At 46.0% G+C, this 19,372-nt stretch overlaps 1 protein-coding gene across 1 annotated transcript in view; it reads left to right on the forward strand.

Moving 5' to 3' along the window:
- The window catches only part of RACGAP1 (Rac GTPase activating protein 1), a 186,662-nt gene that overhangs the window by 69,561 nt on the left and 97,729 nt on the right, over nucleotides 1-19,372 (forward strand). Inside the window, exons 6-8 of the mRNA XM_029595020.1 lie at nucleotides 14,866-14,919; nucleotides 16,065-16,142; nucleotides 16,669-16,786. Coding sequence (XP_029450880.1) covers nucleotides 14,866-14,919; nucleotides 16,065-16,142; nucleotides 16,669-16,786 — 250 coding nt within the window. The remainder of the gene's footprint in view (nucleotides 1-14,865; nucleotides 14,920-16,064; nucleotides 16,143-16,668; nucleotides 16,787-19,372) is intronic.

Raw genomic sequence — 19,372 nt, forward strand, 5'->3', positions numbered from 1 at the left:
TGGAAGGTGTTTGAGGTCTGGTGTGCTGGACATGGAGCCTCCGCGACGGCGCCTTCGCTCCGTCAGGTCCTGGCCTTCCTCCAGGAGGGCTTGGAGAAGGGTCTCTCCTACAACTCCCTGCGGGTGCAAGTCTCTGCTCTAGCCTCCCCGGCTCGTACCACGGGAAATCCAAATCCTTCGTCTCATCCGGACGTCTCGCGATTCCTCAAAGGAGTCAAGCACCTGCGGCCGCCGGTGCGACATCCCTATCCCTCCTGGAATCTCAACCTGGTTCTCCGGATCCTGGGTAAGGCTCCCTACGAACCGCTGCGGCAGGCCTCCCTTAAGGACGTCACCCTTAAGACGGTGTTCCTGGTTGCCATAGCCTCGGCGAGGCGCATCTCCGAGCTTCAGGCGCTCTCGTGCCGGGAACCGTTCCTACGCGTCACGGACTCGGTAGTTTCCATTCGAACGGTTCCTTCGTTCCTACCTAAAGTGGTGTCCTCCTTCCACTTGAACCAGTGGGTGGAGTTGCCGGCCTTCCCGGCGGATGCGCCCCAGGCCCTCCGGTGCCTCGACGTGAAGCGCTCTCTGCTGCACTACCTGGAAGTGACCAATGAGTTCCGGACGTCCGACCATCTCTTTGTGCTTTGGTCCGGTCACAAGAAGGGATGGCAAGCGTCTAGGACTACTATCGCAAGGTGGCTCAAGGAAGCGGTGTCCTCGGCCTACATAGGCGCCGGGAAGGCTCCCCCGGAGGGAGTCCGGGCTCATTCGTTGCGTGCCCTGGCCACGTCCCGGGCGGAGTCTCAACATGTCCCAATTCAGGAAATCTGTCGCGCGGCTACATGGAAGTCGCTACACACCTTCTCGAAGCATTACCGGTTGCAACTACCGGTAGGTGAGGCGGGTTCCTTTGGGGACAGGGTTCTCCGAGCAGGGTCTTCAGGGACCCACCCGGTTTAGGGAAGCTTTGGTACATCCCACGGTCTGGACTGATCCTAGTACGTACAGGGAAAAGAAAATTATTCCTTACCTGCTAATTTTCGTTCCTGTAGTACATAGGATCAGTCCAGACGCCCACCCGGGTTTTCTTAAGTAATGGTCAGACGCCTGCTCGTGTACGTTCTATCTCCTGTCCCTCCAACTCCTACATTCTGATGTTTTGTTGTTGTTGCCTAGTTCTTCACAGTTCTCCTTGCAAGTTGCATTGGTTATATGTTCTGTGGTTACAATTTGATTGGTGCTTGATCCATCCTACTTTTCTGTCTAGTGTTTTTCTCTGGGCTTTGATATTCTCGATACTGAGGATCCCTGGAGGGTGCACCTGCTTATGTCAGCACCCTCGGAAGTTTGCTCTGACTCCATCTGCTGGACGGGGGACATAACCCACGGTCTGGACTGATCCTATGTACTACAGGAACGAAAATTAGCAGGTAAGGAATAATTTTCTTATATTGAGTTTCTAAAAGATGGTTTAGAGAGAGGCTTGGCCCTTAACGCGTTGAAAGTATGGGTAGCTGCCATTGCCTGTTATCTGCTGGAGTCACCACATATAGGTTTCTGCCCTGATCTCAGCCTGCCAGTGTTCCATGTAACAAGATAGATTAAAAAAAGAAAATTCCCTCCCTCCCTTTTAGGAGAGAAATTAGATGGAAAGTTCAAGAACACCAAATGTCCTTCCTAACAAGTACTATAACTTACCAAGCAACTTCTTACAAGAATATCAGCTGAGAACAAACTGGTAGAATAGGGTCCTGGACTGGTCTGGATGGATGAGGAAAGGAAATTCATGTTAGAATAAGTTTAATCTACCTTTTCAGCCAGCCAGACCACTCAAGGTGCTTGGGATGTACCCAAGGTACTACTCTAATGGGTGGGACCCTATCAAACTTTCTCTCGATCCTCCTGAAGCAAAGGAGGCCTATTCCCTGGCTTGGATATCCAAATGATAGTGCTTCTCGGAGGACAAGCAGGATGGTAGTTTCCACACATGAGTGTCATTGGATGGAGCCTGGTCCGGAACATTTGATCTCAGATTCCAGAGCTTTCAAACATACCCTACTGAGCATGTGCTGCTGATTTTATCACTCTGCTCTCTAGGCAGAGTCTCTGTCCACGATATAGCTACTACATGGAGAATCAATTCCCAAGGGAGGCAGATGGGTTTCGGGAGGAATGGCATCCTGCTATTCTCAGAACACCTGTTTACAGGCAAGCAACTCTGCTTTCTCAGAGGATAAGCAGGATGGCAATCCTCATATGGGTGAATCCCTGGCTAGAGGCTGCTAAAAACAGGGCAAAACGGAAAGCCCCTCAATGCTGAAAGCCCAACCTTTCTCCCATTGCCTGTGGGGCAGCCAACCCAAAAACGAGTGTAGGCGGGAAAAGAGTGCTCTACAAAAGAAAGCCAAAGACTAGACTGAGACACAACTCCAGTGCGTAGCAGAGGCACTTAAGACAGGGTTGTGATGCAAAGGCAAGTGAGAAGCATACTTTGTCTCGCGGAAATATTACAGTCAGGGTTTTGGATCAGCAAACATTGACAACTAAAGCAGGTCTAAAGCCTAAAAAATTAATCAAGAGAAGAACTCTTGGACAAAGACTGCACAGTTTCCTTCGGTGTCGCAAGACCACAAAAAAAATCCAAATGGGGCCAGAGAGCAATCTAGAAAGAAACTGTGGACCACTAGCATCTGAAGGACAATGCATTTGCCGAAGCATGCCAAATGATTGGCTGATACACCCAAGCAACAGTTGGAAGAAGCGGCAACAGCGGCCATATCTGTGGCAGACTCTATCTACCAAAATTCCAGACAGATCTGACCACCCATGTGTGAGGACTGGCATTCTGCTGTCCTCTAAGAACACCTGTTACAGATAAGCAGCTCTGCTTTACTCTTGGTTCAGGTAGACCAGTCCAATTGCATGGATTATGTCCACCAATCAGACAGTGGCAGAGTAACAGGCTTGCTGACGATGTCTTGCATAGGCTCCCATGCTGCCCTCTGTCAAGATCCCGGCATCTTAAAGCAACAGGTAGCTCGCAGCACCTCATCCATACAATGTTGATGCTTTGATCTAGTAGTTAGCGTTCAGCTACACATTGACTAAATAAGTTTACAAGCAGTCCACGTATCAGGATGCTGAAATTTCAGCGATTCGATTCCCTGAAGGAGCGCATTCTCCGAAACATTGCAATGTTGGACAACAGACAGTAAGAGGCTCGATATATAGTGGACTTATTAGCACATAAGTGCTTTCATAAGCTTTTTGCATTAAGCACTTCTATAAGCAGTTGCACAAAGTATATAGAAATCATTCATAGAGTGACTGATTTATAAAGCCCTATTTCCTAGTGTGTGCAGATGGACTCAGGACCAATGGGTATAGTGTGCTCCTGATAGCAGTTGGAGACTGATCAGATTTCAATCTGACGGTAGCCCTAGTACATATACCCCTGCAGGAAGCTCTGCTCCTGTATTTTCCGTCTCCATAGCAGTTCGGGACTCTATACACGCTTGCACAGCGTTAGAGTATTCAAACAAAGAAATCCAAAACAAGAAATTTTACCTCTACAGACGAGCCCCACTCTCCTGCGGTGATACCTACGGGTCCCTCCCCCAGTTGAGAATTCCTGAGGTAATTTCCGCGATCCCTCAGAGGTAAGCCTTGGTCCGGTAACCGGTTCCCGGTGTGGACTTAGCCCCCGGCAACGGGTGTGGCTGAGAGGCAGCAGATGCAACTTCGAGCGTGGCGGTGAAGGTACTTCCCTCTTCCCCCTGCAGCCGGAGACCGCTCGGGATGAGACCAGGAAACTCTGAGATAAGGTAAGGTAGAAAACTTCCTAAAAGTCTCCGAGGCTCGAATAGCCGCTCAGATCGCCAACCGGCGTCAAGGCTACCGGGTTGATCAGCCCTGTAAGGACTAGACCCCAGTCCGATACGAGGGTCTCCCACGTGGAGACCCTCCGAGGTGGTCGCCATATTGCTCACGTGGGCACAGACATTTCCTCTTGATCGCTGCCCTATCCGCCTATCTGACTCGTGCGCACAGAGGCGCGCGCACACCCCTGCGCATGAGGGCGCAGGGCGCACAGCCACACACTCAACTGTGCTGGGAGCATGTTAACACCGTGCGCACAGAGGCGCGCACGTCCGACCTACACGCACAACTCTGCGCACCTGGAGCACACAACTAAGCCTTCTGGCGTACTCTTGATCGCACAAACCGGAGGTTTCTGCAATCCTATGTGCACAAACTATGGCACCACCGGACAAGAAGCTCAGGTCCTTTGCCCAGCATGCCACATAAGAGCTGCGCAGCACGAGGAGGCCACGGCTCTGTGTCTACAGTGCGAAGAGGCTCTGGGTGAACCAGGCCAGGGGCATCCCCAGCCAGTACTGGGATCCGGATCCACCGGCAGTACACCGGACCTCTCTACCCCCAGCGGGAACCTCCTTCAAACGAGGCTCCCCGGGGACGCAGAGCCTCTCAATTTAGACCCAGCATCTTTCTCCTGGGTAGAATTTTTTAAAGTCCTACATTTATTTATTTAGCATTTTTATATACCGAAGTTCATGTAACAGGTTACAAATCACCTCTGTTTACATTATAACAATAACCGTTGCATAATAGTGCATTACAATGAACAGGGGTGAATCAAACTTGGATCAAGGGTTTAACATAAAGACAAGTGGGGGGAAATTTAACTGTGTGAACAAAGGTATGTAACCAAAATTACATACCTTTGTTCACATGCAACCGGCGCCTCTGACACAATCACAGCCTCCCCCCAGAGGACCCTAACATCCCGGGAACCCTAAACCCAGAGAAGTGCCTTTCCCGCCCAAAAGCCCCAACAGGAGGAAGGGGAAATCCCCCAGGAACGGAACGTTACTGAACCATGAGACTGTTCTTCGCCAAAGACGAACTATCAGACTCGTGGCTCACAGCTTGAAAGAGCTCGCTATCCCAGGCACGAGTGCCACAGGGGAACTGAAGACTAACCCCTTCCTGGAGGGACTCAGTCAGGCCTCCAGCCATTTTCCTTTTCTGCAAGCTGTCCAACAGCTGATTGACCTGGAATGGGAGGCTCCGGAGGCCACTTTCAAGGGGGGGTGGACCCTGGCAGCCCTATACCCCCTGGACCCTGCTGCCAAAGATCTCCTGGCATTCCCCAAAGTGGATGCCATGATCTGTGCAGTCTCAAAGCGCACTACCGTACCAGTCGAGGGAGGAGCGGCGCTCAAGGATGCCCAGGACTGTCTGGAATCTATCCTTAGTCATTTGACGTATCGGCTATGTCACTACAGATCGCGGCCTGCTGTGCCATGGTGACACGCGCCTGCTTATCAAAGACCAGGAACGCCACCACACCCGTCAAAGCACTAGAACCAGCAGTATCATTCCTCATGGATGCGACTTCAGACCTGGTGTGCACCGCAGCCAGAGGCGTTTTGTCCGTTGTGGCAGCCAGAAGGCAACTCTGGCTCCGAAGCTGGTCAGCCAATACGACGTCTAAGACTACTCAATGAGAGTGGCTTTTAAGGGAACCCTCCTGTTCGGAAGCGAACTGGAGAATTTAGCCGACAAATGGGGCGAATCCCTAGTACCATGGCTACCGGAGGACAAGAACAAAAGAAGCCAGCGGCCCCCCCCCCCCCCCCCTGAATATCTAAAGGCAGGGGATCAGTGCTTCAAACCATACAAAAGTGTACATATCAAGCATCTCGCCCCGCAGGCAGGGGCCAGTCCTTTCGGAACAAGCACAACAAAAGGGGAGCCGGCTCTGGTCCAGGCCCCAGCCGCACCCCGCAATGAAAATCAGCCGACCCATCCACAGGAAGAGGCCATAGGGGGCATGCTTGCCCTATTCTACCAAAGATGGGTCGAGAACTTTGGACAACTGGGTCCTAACCATCATTCGAGAGGGTTATTACCTAGACTTCCACAACGTCCCTCCGGACAAATTTGTGAAATCTCCCTGCCACGAACCTTCCAAGAGGACTGCAGTGGAAACCATTCTGACCAAATTGCTCGCCTTAAAGGCCATAATGCCGGGGCCCATGCAACAAAATACTGGGCACTATCCCATCCTGGACCTCAAGTCTGTCAACCGCCACCTGAGGGTACCCCACTTCCGCATGGAAACCCTATAGTCAGTCACAAGGGCGATACAACCGGGAGAATTCCTGACATCCCTGGATCTGTCAGAAGCCTACCTGCATATCCTGGTCCATCACGAGAATCAGCGCTTTCTACGCTTCACGATCCTGGACCCACCACTACCAGTTCTGGGTGCTACATTTCGGGCTAGCCACAGCACCTCAAATGTTCCCCAAAATCATGGTTGTAGTGGTGGCGACACTGAGGAAAGAAGGAATCCTTGTACACCCATATCTGGACGATTGGCTGATCAGGGCAAATTCCCCAGAGGAAAGTAATCAGGCGACCACCAGAGTCAAAACTCTACTGGAGTACCTCGGGTGTGTGGTCATCATGAACAAGAGTGCTCTGCAGCCCTCCCAATCTCTAGAATACTTGGGAGTCCGGTTCGACACCAGACAAGACAGTCATTCTGACTCCTACAAGGAGAACAAACTGACGAACCAATTTCGAAACCTGTCAAGCAATATTCGACCCAAAGTATGGAACTACCTCAAAGTCCTCTGTCTCATGGCATCCACCCTAGAAGTGGTCCCATGGGCAAGAGCTCACATGCGATCCCTACAACGTTCCCTACTGTCACGATGGAATCCAATGTCCCAGAACTACTCTGTTCGCCTCCAGCTCCCGGAGGAAGTTCGGACCCAGCTACAATGGTGGCTACAAGAAGACCATCTGAGCAAGGGAGTAAGGCTATCCCCACGGACCTGGATCCTACTCACCATGGATGTGAGCCTACGAGGGTGGGGAGCCCACTGCCAGGAGCTGACCGGCCAAGGGCAATGGGACAAGGAACAGTCAGGATGGAACATCAACCGACTGGAAACCCAGGCAGTCAGACTAGCCTACCTACACTTCAGTCACAGACTCTGGGGCGAATCGGTCAGTTATGTCTGACAATGCCACAACAGTTGCCTACATCAACCGCCAGGTAGGAACCAGAAGCCAACAGGTGTCCCTGGAAATAGACCCCCTAATGGCATGGGCGGAAGCGAACCTACAAGAGATCTCAGCTGCCCACATTGCGGGAAAAGACGTCACTGCGGATTACCTCAGCAGAGAAAGTCTAGACCCAGGGGAATGGAGGTGGTCTGCCACAGCTTTCCAGTTGATAGCAAACCGCTGGGGATCACCATCCATGGACCTCCTGGCAACCCGGTCCAACGCCCAAGTTCCCAACTGCTTCAGTCTCATACGGGAACCACAATCCCAAGGGATCGATGCCCTCGTCCAGGCCTGGCCACAGGACACCCTGCTATACGCCTTCCCACCATGGCCACTGTTGGGCAGGATCATCCGCAAGAGAGAACACCACAGGGGGCCAGTACTTCTAGTGGCACCGGACTGGCCAAGAAGGCCGTGGTACGCAGACATGCGAAGACTACTGACAGGGAACCTGCTCCCTCTACCTCCACACGGAGATCTGCTCCAACAAGGCCCGATCCTCCACGAAGATCCAACTCTATTCTCTTACAGTCAGACCATTGAGAGGTCACGCCTGAAGAAGAGCGGATACTTGGGGGCGGTGATTGACACACTGCTCCAAGCACGCAAGCTTTTCACACCCCTAACCTTCATACGAATTTGGAGAATATTTATTGCCTGGTGTGAAGACTGCAGCATTCTACCCCGGAAAGTCAAAATTCCCACAATTCTGGAATTCCTGCTGAACAGCTTACAGAAGAGGTTGTCTCAACTCCATCAAGGTGCAGGTGGCCACGTTGGCCTGCTACAGAGCCAAAGTGGAGGGCGGCAGCATAGCCTCTCACCCGGAAGTCTCCCGTTTCATGAAACGGGTCAAACAGATCAGACCACCCCTAAAGTGGCCGGTACCTTCATGCAATCTCAATCTAGTCCTAGACTTCCTAGTGGGAGCCTTCTTCAGACCCACCAGCGATCTGTCCCTCCGACTACTAACATTGAAGACTGCGTTTCTAGTGGCAGTCTGTTTGGCCCGACACATCTCCGAACTTCAAGCACTGACCTGTCGAGAACCGGTCCTCAGGTTCACACCGGGATCCATACAGCTATGCACGGTCCCCTCCTTCCTCCCAAAAGTGGTTTCTCACTTCCATCTAAACCAAACCATCTCGTCACCATCGCCAGATGAGCATAAGGACTCTGAAGAATCTCGCCGCCTTCGCCACCTTAACACTGTCAGACTCCTAGTCGGATACCTGGAAAGATCGGAATCCGTAGGAAAGACGGACCACCTATTCGTCCTTCACAATGGGAAGAAACAAAGGGAAACAGCCTCATGGGCAACCATAGCTCGCTGGATCAAAGAAGTTATCAAGGCTGCCTACGTAGAGGCAGGCAAGCCTCCACCTCTACAAGTCGAGGCCCATTCCACTAGAGCCCAGGCAGTGTCCTGGGTGAAAACCAAAATGCTGTCACCCGCCGAGATTTGTCGGGCGGCGACATGGTCCTCCATCCACACCTTCTCTAGGTTCTCTAGGCAATAGTGATCATAATATGATCAAATTTGATTTAATGACTGGAAAAGGAACAGTGTGCAAATCCAAGGCTCTCGTGCTAAACTTTCAAAAGGGAAACTTTGATAAAATGAGAAAAATTGTTAGAAAAAAAACTGAAAGGAGCAGCTACAAAAGTAAAAAATGTCCAAGAGGCGTGGTCATTGTTAAAAAAATACCATTCTAGAAGCACAGTCCAGATGTATTCCACACATTAAGAAAGGTGGAAAGAAGGCAAAACGATTACCGGCATGGTTAAAAGGGGAGGTGAAAGAAGCTATTTTAGCCAAAAGATCTTCATTCAAAAATTGGAAGAAGGATCCAACAGAAGAAAATAGGATAAAGCATAAACATTGGCAAGTTAAATGTAAGACATTGATAAGACAGGCTAAGAGAGAATTTGAAAAGAAGTTGGCTGTAGAGGCAAAAACTCACAGTAAAAACTTTTTTAAACATATCTGAAGCAGAAAGCCTGTGAGGGAGTCAGTTGGGACCGTTAGATGATCGAGGGGTTAAAGGGGCACTTAGAGAAGATAAGGCCATCGCAGAAAGATTAAATGATTTCTTTGCTTCGGTGTTTACTGAAGAGGATGTTGGGTAGGTACCCGTAATGGAGAAGGTTTTCATGGGTAATTATTCAGATGGACTGAATCAAATCACGGTGAACCTAGAAGATGTGGTAGGCCTGATTGACAAACTGAAGAGTAGTAAATCACCTGGACCAGATGGTATACACCCCAGAGTTCTGAAGGAACTAAAAAATGAAATTTCAGACCTATTAGTAAAAATTTGTAACTTATCATTAAAATCATCCATTGTACCTGAAGACTGGAGGATAGCAAATGTAATCCCAATATTTAAAAAGGGCTCCAGGGGCGATCCGGGAAACTACAGACCGGTTAGCCTGACTTCAGTGCCAGGAAAAATAGTGGAAAGTGTTCTAAACATCAAAATCACAGAACATATAGAAAGACATGGTTTAATGGAACATAGTCAGCATGGCTTTACCCAGGGCAAGCCTTGCCTCACAAATCTGCTTCACTTTTTTGAAGGAGTTAATAAACATGTGGATAAAGGTGAACCGGTAGATATAGTATACTTGGATTTTCAGAAGGCGTTTGACAAAGTTCCTCATGAGAAGCTTCTAGGAAAAGTAAAAAGTCATGGGATAGGTGGCGATGTCCTTTCGTGGATTGCAAACTGGCTAAAAGACAGGAAACAGAGAGTAGGATTAAATGGACAATTTTCTCAGTGGAAGGGAGTGGACAGTGGAGTTCCTCAGGGATCTGTATTGGGACCCTTACTGTTCAATATATTTATAAATGATCTGGAAAGAAATAAGACGAGTGAGGTAATCAAATTTGCAGATTATACAAAATTGTTGAGTAGTTAAATCACAAGCAGATTGTGATAAATTGCAGGAAGACCTTGTGAGACTGGAAAATTGGGCATCCAAATGGCAGATGAAATTTAATGTGGATAAGTGCAAGGTGATGCATATAGGGAAAAATAACCCATGCTATAATTACACAATGTTGGGTTCCATATTAGGTGCTACAACCCAAGAAAGAGATCTAGGTGTCATAGTGGATAACACATTGAAATCGTCGGTGCAGTGTGCTGCGGCAGTCAAAAAAGCAAACAATGTTGGGAATTATTAGAAAAGGAATGATGAATAAAACGGAAAATGTCTTAATGCCTTGAATACTGTGTACAATTCTGGCCGCCGCATCTCAAAAAAGATATAATTGCGATGGAGAAGGTACAGAGAAGGGCTACCAAAATGATAAAGGGAATGGAACAACTCCCCTATGAGGAAAGACTAAAGAGGTTAGGACTTTTCAGCTTGGAGAAGAGACGACTGAGGGGGGATATGATAGAGGTGTTTAAAATCATGAGAGGTCTAGAACGGGTAGATGTGAATCGGTTATTTACTCTTTCGGATAGTAGAAAGACTAGGGGGCACTCCATGAAGTTAGCATGGGGCACATTTAAAACTAATCGGAGAAAGTTCTTTTTTACTCAACGCACAATTAAACTCTGGAATTTGTTGCCAGAGAATGTCATTCGTGCAGTTAGTATAGCTGTGTTTAAAAAAGGATTGGATAAGTTCTTGGAGGAGAAGTCCATTACCTGCTATTAAGTTCACTTAGAGAATAGCCACTGCCATTAGCAATGGTTACATGGAATAGACTTAGTTTTTGGGTACTTGCCAGGTTCTTGTGGCCTGGATTGGCCACTGTTGGAAACAGGATGCTGGGCTTGATGGACCCTTGGTCTGACCCAGTATGGCACGTTCTTATGTTCTACTGCCTGGATGTTCAGGCTCGGGAGGACACAGCATTCACAAGGGCAGTACTAAGTGGGCCACGGGCAGCCTCCCACCCGGTTCGGGAGTAGCTTTTCTACATCCCATTGGTCCTGAGTCAATCTGCTACACGCTAGGAAATGGAGAAATTACTTACCTGATGATTTTGTTTTCCTTAGTGTAGACAGACTTAGCATCCCACCCATGGCTGCCGACAAATACGGAAACCTCGGGTGACAATCCTCGAGGCTGTGTTCGAAAGGGGATTAGATTGGATAGGTTCTTGGAGAAGTCCATTACCTGTTATTAAGTTGACTTAGAAAATAGCCACTGCTATTACTAGCAACGGTAACATGAAATAGACTTAGTTTTTGGGTACTTGCCAGGTTCTTATGGCCTGGATTGGCCACTGTTGGAAACAGGATGCTGGGCTTGATGGACCCTTGCATGCCATGAACCATGGCATGTTCTTATGTTTTTATGTTCTTAACACGGGTAAGCCAAGCTTTCCTCTATTTAGGACGCCCATACCTACAAGGTGTTGGTGTTTCTCAGTTGAGTGCACTGGCGGTCTCCAGCTATAACTACATCAACCAGTTCAAGTTAATCACGTTAGCCAAGTTAATCAAGTTATTCAGTCACACATATATCCACAATTGCTTTTCGAAGGGAATACTGAAGAGCAGAGCTTCCTGCAGGGGTATATGTACTAGAGTTGACGTCAGATTGAAATCTGATCAGTCTCCAACTGCTATCAGGAGCACACTATACCCATTGGTCCTGGGTCCATCTGTCTACACTAAGGAAAACAGTTATCAGGTAATTAATTTCTCCAGTGCTATTCAGGGCTTACAAAAGCCTATATAAGCCTGCAGTGCTATATGATGGTCACTCTTTAAAAGAAACAAAAGAATATAAGCCTTTATTTTTTGTGTAGCAAGACTTCAATATTTTGAGTATTCTATCTTCAGCACATGGTAGGAGAGCATGGCCCATGCTCAGACATGAGGCCTAGTTAAGCTGTTGGAAAAGGATTGGATTGGAAATGCAGCTCTTGTGGTGAAAGCTTTGTGCTCACTCCCCTAGCTGAGTATGGCATTGGACATTTACCCATTCTAGACCTCTATCATATCCCCCCTCAGCCGTCTCTTCTCCAAGCTGAAAGGTCCTAACCTTTTTAATCTTTCCTCATAGGGGAGCTGTTCCATTCCCCTTATCATTTGGTCGCTCTTCTCCATCGCAATTATATCTTTTTTGAGATGCGGCGACCAGAATTGTACACAGTATTCAAGGTGCAGTCTCACCATGGAGCAATACAGAGGCATTATGACATTTTCCGTTTTATTCGCCATTCCCTTTCTAATAATTCCCAACATTCTGTTTGCTTTTTTGATTGCCGCAGCACACTGAAACGAAGATTTCAATGTGTTATCCACTGATGCCTAGATCAGTGGGTTATTTTTCCCTATATGCATCACCTTGCACTTATCCACATTAAATTTCTTCTGCCATTTGGATGCCCAACTTTCCAGTCTCACAAGGTCTTCCTGCAATTTATCACAATCTGCTTGTGATTTAACTACTCAACAATTTTGTATAATCTGCAAATTTGATTACCTCACTCGTATTTCTTTCCAGATCATTTATAAATATGTTAAAGTATGGGTCCTGGTACAGATCCCTGAGGCACTCCACTGCCCACTCCCTTCCACTGAGAAAATTGTCCATTTAATCCTACTCTCTGTTTCCTGTCTTTTAGCCAGCTTGTAATCCACAAAAGGACATCGCCACCTATCCCATGACCTTTTTACTTTTCCTAGAAACCTCTCATGAGAAACATTGACAAACGCCTTCTGAAAATCCAAATACACATCATCTACCAGTTCACCTTTATCCACATGTTTATTAACTCCTTCAAAAAAAGTGAAGCAGATTTGTGAGGCAAGACTTGCCTTGGGTAAAGCCATGCTGACTTTGTTCCATTAAACCATACCGTTCTATATGTTCTGTGATTTTGATATTTAAAACACTTTCCACTTCTTTTCCTGGCACTGAAGTCAGGCTAACCGGGCTGTAGTTTCCCAGATCGCCCCTGGAGCCCTTCTTAAATATTGGGGTTACATTAGCTATCCTCCAGTCATTATGCTCAACACAGCAGTACAGGTAATTTTTCAGGGGATTCTTTTGAGGGCTTTAATAGACTTACACAAGGAATCAGTTAAGAGGGCTCAGAGGAGTGAGAGCACCCTCCTGAGGATGGGTATGATGCCTCTTTTGTAGAGGAGAGGAAATTAACTAGTAATTTCTCATTTGAGCCACTGTCCTTCTGTGACCTGAAATACTGACCTAGAAGGTTGTATTTTTGATGATAGTCACTTCAGCACACAGATTCAGTGAGTTGCATTCCTTAGAGACTTATTCATCTTAACTGTTTTTTGGTTTTTGGGTTTTTTGTCATGATAGGGTGGTCTGTTATACACAACCCTAGTTCCTGCTGAAGGTGTTGTCTCTTTCATTTAAACCAGTCCGTTGTCCTAACATTTTTCCCAGGCCTCATTGTCACCAAGGTGAACAAGACTTGCACAGTCTGGACTGCGAAAGAGCCTTAGCCTTTTATCTGGAATGGACAGAAGCCAATTGAAAATCCACCCAGCTTTTTGTTTGTTTTTTTGATCGGGGCAAGCTGGGCATTGCTGTTGCCAAACAAGCTTTCTAATTGGCAAGCAGATTCAATCCCACCTGGGCATAACAGCCAGGAGATGCAATCTTGTGGGCCCTTTTCCAGGCTCATTCTGTCTGAGTCATGGCAGCATTGGTGGCCCACTTGTGGTCATTCCCGATGGAGGAGATCTGCAAGGCTGTGATGTGGAGTCCATCCAGTAATTCACATCATAATACTGTTGGGACAGGGATGGCTGCCAATGATGTAGGTTTGGCCAGTCTGTCCTCCGGAACTTATTTGAGAGAGAGAGAGAGAGACTCCAACTCTGTTCCCACCTAAGCCCATTGTTTTTGTTCAACTGCCCCGCTTTAGAGTATACAATATAAAAAAAGGCCTGTTGCCAACACACATGTTGTGCCCATTGGCACTGTTTTTGTTGGCGGGGGCTGCCTGTAGCTAGGGATTCCCACATGTGAGGACTGCCATCCTGCTTGTCAGAGAAAGCAGAGTTGCTTACCTGAAACAGGTGTTTTCTGAGGACAGCAGGTCCCCATGACTCATCTGACTCTTTGTGGAGTTGGGTCTCCACTTCATGGTCAGATATTTTCTTATGCTATGTAATTAGACTGAAGGGACTTCATGGGGCATAATGCATGCATGGGTATTCTCAGTGAGGCTCAGTCAAAGTTCTAGATATTTTTGACTTAAGTTTCCTGTGCCGTGCTCCATTGGACAAGGTCACCCATGTACAAGGTTTGACCTGCTGTCCTCTGAACAATTTGTTAAGGTAAGCAGCTCTGCTTTCTTACTGTTGGAGCTTACCTTCAGCAATAATGATGGTATCTATATGTGTATCCTCTTCTTTTAGGCTAAGAGCCCTGTTAGGTTTCTTGGTAGCTTGTCCCCTTTAGATTCGTGTTGATCGCTGCTGTTTTTCTCTGTAACCCCTGGTAACCAGGGTGTAAGGAGGAGGTTTTACAGAAAATATTGGCAGGCTGAGATAAGCACAGGACTCTAGTGTCAGCAAACCAATTGCTCTCTGCCTCCATGTGCTAGTAGGAGAATATAGCCCACTTGTCTAGATTAGTCTGGTGGGACTCAAGGAAAGGAAATTTAGCAGGCAAGACCAAATTTGTGTTTCTTGCCAACCAGGGCATTTTTGTATGCTTAAGAAATTGTCAGTTGAGGAAAGGGTATTTTTTGGTGTGGGGGAGGGGTGGTGGTATGGCAGAAATACATCAAGAACCACCACTAACTTTGCTTTATGCCACTAGGACTGGGATTCTTCTCTAGTAAAGGCTGTACGACTGAAGAAAAGAGAAAAGAGGGTATGTGTATTTCGTTGTCTAACACTGAACATGTTTTTCTGGAAGAGGTGCAATATGAGTGATTTAAATAGTGTCTGCAAGCCCATCCCGTTTCATGTCAGTCCATGCCAGTCAGTAGTATGCCAAGTTGCCTCCAGCATGTTAAAATCACTGTTGCCTGCCTTTGGAATGAAATGCATTTGCTGCATGGCTTTATAAAATTACTTGCCTCATGCAGAATTGTTGTTTCTACTTGAAAGATGGTGATTTTTGTTTGATTTATATTCCACTTTTTCAGGCACCTCAAAGCCGATTACATTTAGGTGCTATAGATGTTTCTCTGGCCCCAGAGGGCTCACAATCTAAGCTAGTTTACTTAAAACTAGTAATCCTGTAACTGGAGTAAGGAGGCTGTGAGCTGCAGAGCTTTCAGCAGTCTATTGCAATGATCTTTGGTTCCCACTCTTTAGAAACAAAAAGGGGTTGAATTAGCACAACTCAAACTTGTGAGCAGTAGTGCCAGTTGTCAAGGCTTCAGTCCTGGCTACTATTGATTCATGCATCTTTCATATACATTCATCATCATCTTATGCTTTTCATGTGATTTTTTTTTTTTAAATGTTTACTTACCTTATGCTAGCATAAATGGCCGTTGCAGTCAAGCTGTAAACTCTTAAGGAGTTTCCTCGGGGAAACCTAATAGGTGAACAAGTTTGTAGGGGGATGAGAGGGCACGGAGAGGGAAGTACACTTACTAAAAGTAGATGGGATGCAATCCAGCGAATGGAGCTAAAATCACAAAAAGGTATAGCAAGAATTATACACTGCCATTTATTCTGTTGCAATCCTCATCCTCTTACTATATACATTTCAAAACCTAGCTCTCTTTAGGCTTTGACTATCCGATTAAGGTGCACCTGGTATGCTTGCAGCTAAGTGACGATCTCTGCCACACAGGATCATTTCCTTGGATCTGTAAAGAAATCATCCTTGGTACATATGCAGATTCTGCCTAATTGTAATTATATAGGAAAAATGTGCGCATAGATTGGACACGTAACACACAAAAATAGTTTGAATTAGCATAAGTCTTGTGTATACTGACATGGTCCCTAAATAGTTTAACACTTGTGCTCACGCTGATTAAAATTGTTTGCTATTTGAAGCGTTCTTCCAGGAAGCATACGGAAGGCCCACCAGCTCCTGCAAAGCGGTCTCGCTCTATTGGTGCCACAGCAGACCAGGTGAGATCTCAAATCTAAATCTTTCTAACCTGTGGTCCTTTTTTGTACTTCTGCTCCCGAGATGAAATGATTCATAAACATATGACTTCTCTCCTGCCCTATCGATTCTCTGGACAGTTCTACCTGTTAAACTTGCTGAGTTAGGAGCTGTCATCTTGCCTAGATGTCCTGAATTGTCTGCTCCCGACAACTGCATTAGTTTGTATAATATCTCTGATCCTTTTGTCTACATTCCCAGCCCTCTCCTGGAGGCACACCTAACCGTCTGGCTTTCAGGATATCCGTAATGAATATGCATGAAATAGATTAGCATACACTGGGTCTGCAATTTATACAAATCTATCTCATGCATGTTCAGTGTGGCAATCCTGACAACTCAACGGTCTAGATGTGCCTCCAGGAGAAAGTTGGGAAACTGTGATCTGTCAAGTTTGGGGGGGGGGGGGGCTTTGTTCTTCCCTTCCCTCATAAATGTTTAAGTATAATGTTAATACATTTTTTTCCCATTTGGATGTTTTTGTCTTAGGCAAATGAGTCTATAGTAGCAAAAACAACTGTTACAGTGCCAAATGATGGTGGACCAATTGAGGCAGTTGCTACCATTGAGGCAGTACCGTATTGGACTAGAAGCCGTAGGAGGACAGGTAGGTTATAGGACTATAACACTGCAGCTTTTGGATGTGTATGCTTTCCAGCACACTGCAAAATCCTGAACACTTAAATTCTGTGAGGACAAGCAGGATGGTAGTCCTCACACGTTGGTGACATCAGTTGAAGCCCTGATACGGAAAATTTATGTCAAAGTTTCTTGAACTTTGACTAGGCACACTGAGCATGCCCGGCATGTCCTATACCATGCATCCATGTGGGTTCCTCTTCAGTCTTTTCTGCAGAGCCGTAAACCTCTCTGTGTGATTGAGCTCACTTTGGCTGTGTTTAGCCTTGTGGAAAACGTTTTTGCTTTTCACGTTTTTTTCCAATTCTGTCACCGGGTTCCTCTTGGTGCCTTCTCATAGCGTCTCTAATCAGGGTTTTTGGCATTTCAGATAAGTTTCTTTTTGCGCTCTTTCCCCTGTGGTGGAAGTTTCTCAGTGTCCGCCAGCCATTGACTCCTGTCACATCGCTTTCAACTTTGTGGCCCTTTTTGTTTTATCTCCTCGTGGCCACATCCCATTTTTCTCCAGAGTCCCCATTGTCTCACTGATCCTTAAGCCCCCAGGCAGAGGATACATGACATCTGGGGATGCTGCTTATGTGCCTAGATGACCCCGAAGGTATGTCCTGATTAGACTTCACAAAATGGATTAGCTCTTCGAGTCGAAGTCCGAGCCCTTGGCAGCATCAGAACTGATGGTCCTTGGAGCTGCATCGATGGACACCATGCCATCGACATCAGCGGGACTCTCTGTTCTGGCACTGCCAGTGGGGGATAGGGGCGCAGAGACTGGCTGTTGTCCCACTCCTCTGGGCCAAGGACGTTGGGTTTGTCTTTGCCCTGGGGAAAGACCGGGCTGAGCATAGAGGGAAGCCTATTTATTTTAAAGTTTTTATATACCGCTAATAAGATTAGTACCAATCCATCTAGGCGGTTTACAATTATACATACATAATTTAAATTAAAAAGACAATGTGACAAATATAAATACAAGGTAAAATGTAAAAAAAATATGATATTAAAGGATAGCTAGTTGGACATAAAACATTTTCTTAAGTTAGCGGAGGGGGCAGTTAAAAATAGGCAATATTTTAAGCAGCAGAACAAATACGTTTTTAATGATTTTTTTAATTCTTTGGTGTTAGAATTATATCAAATATCTTCAGGCAGGGAGTTCTAGAGAGTTGGGCTGGCGAATGAAAAAGCTCTTTTATGAGTTATGTCAAGTCTTGCAGTTTTTATTGTCAACCTCAAGAATGCATTTGACCATTGATCGAAGTTGGCGAGTTGGTTTATAAATCCGTAGCATGGTGCAGAGCCAAATTGATGATGGGTTGTAGAGTAGATTGTGAATTATGGTGAAGATTTTGTATTTGATTTGATATGAAATTGGCAACCAGTGGAGATATTGATGAGTTGGAGTAATGTGATCCTTACTTGATAGACTGTGTAGTAGATGTGCCGCAGAGTTTTGGATAGGTTGAAGTGGACAGATTGCTGAAGCTGGAAGGCCTAGATATAATGAATTGCAATAGTCAAGACTGAATAGGATCAGAGCTTGGGTCACAGATCGAAAATCAGATGGAAACAGGAACTGCTTAAGTTTTCTTAACATCTGTAATTTAAAAATTATTTTACTAATGCAGATATATTATTGGACATAAATAATTTGGAGTCAATAAGCATGCCTAGGTTTTTGGCACATGTTGTTGGAATTACATGTCCTTCAAAGGTGAAATTGTTTAGGGGCTGATGTATCGAATCTGGGATTGTTGATAAGATCAATTCTGTTTTTGAAGCATTCAGTTTTAACCTGTTGTGTGATAGCCATGTTTTTATGGATTGTAAATATAGTTGTAAGGAGAATTTGTTTTTTTTCCAGGAGTCTGTAAACAGAACTATAAATTGGATGTCGTCAGTGTAGATTTTGAAATTTAAATTGTCCTGATAGAAGATGACATAATGGTAGGAAGTAAATATTAAGAATTGCAAGGAGCCTTGGTGGACACCTGAATTGGTAGTGTACCAGTCAGAATGAGAGTTACCAAGAGTTATTCTTTGAGGTCTATCTGATTTATAAAAGATTTAAACCATTGAAGAGCCGAACCTGTTTGAGGTTTAGTAGGAGAATTTCATGATTTAATGTATCCAAAGCTGCTGTGATGTCTAGCAAAACCATGATGTAATCTGTATTGGAATCAAATCCTCTAAGGATTGTCAAATGAGGACATAAGCATTCCTGAACATACCCAGATCAGTCCAGAGAAGAGAGATAGAGATATATGCCACCTGCAGTCCCTCAATATTTCTCTGACTCCAGTAGAAGGCAGAGATGCTCCTACAGTTTTTAATTATTTTTTTTCAGTAGTTAGAATTTCGGGGGGGGGGGGTTTGTGATGCTGGAAAGGTTCCTTGGGTTAAGGATGCATTGACTAAGTCAGAGATGGAATAAGCAATTTGTTCTTTGATAGTTCTTAAATAGTATCTAGGACAAGGGTTGAAAGAGCTGTTGAATTACAAACTGGTTAAAAGACAGGAAACAGAGAGTAGGATTAAATGGTCAATATTCTCAGTG

Source organism: Rhinatrema bivittatum, chromosome 3 (assembly GCF_901001135.1).
Source record: "Rhinatrema bivittatum chromosome 3, aRhiBiv1.1, whole genome shotgun sequence".
NCBI classification, from domain to species: domain Eukaryota; kingdom Metazoa; phylum Chordata; class Amphibia; order Gymnophiona; family Rhinatrematidae; genus Rhinatrema; species Rhinatrema bivittatum.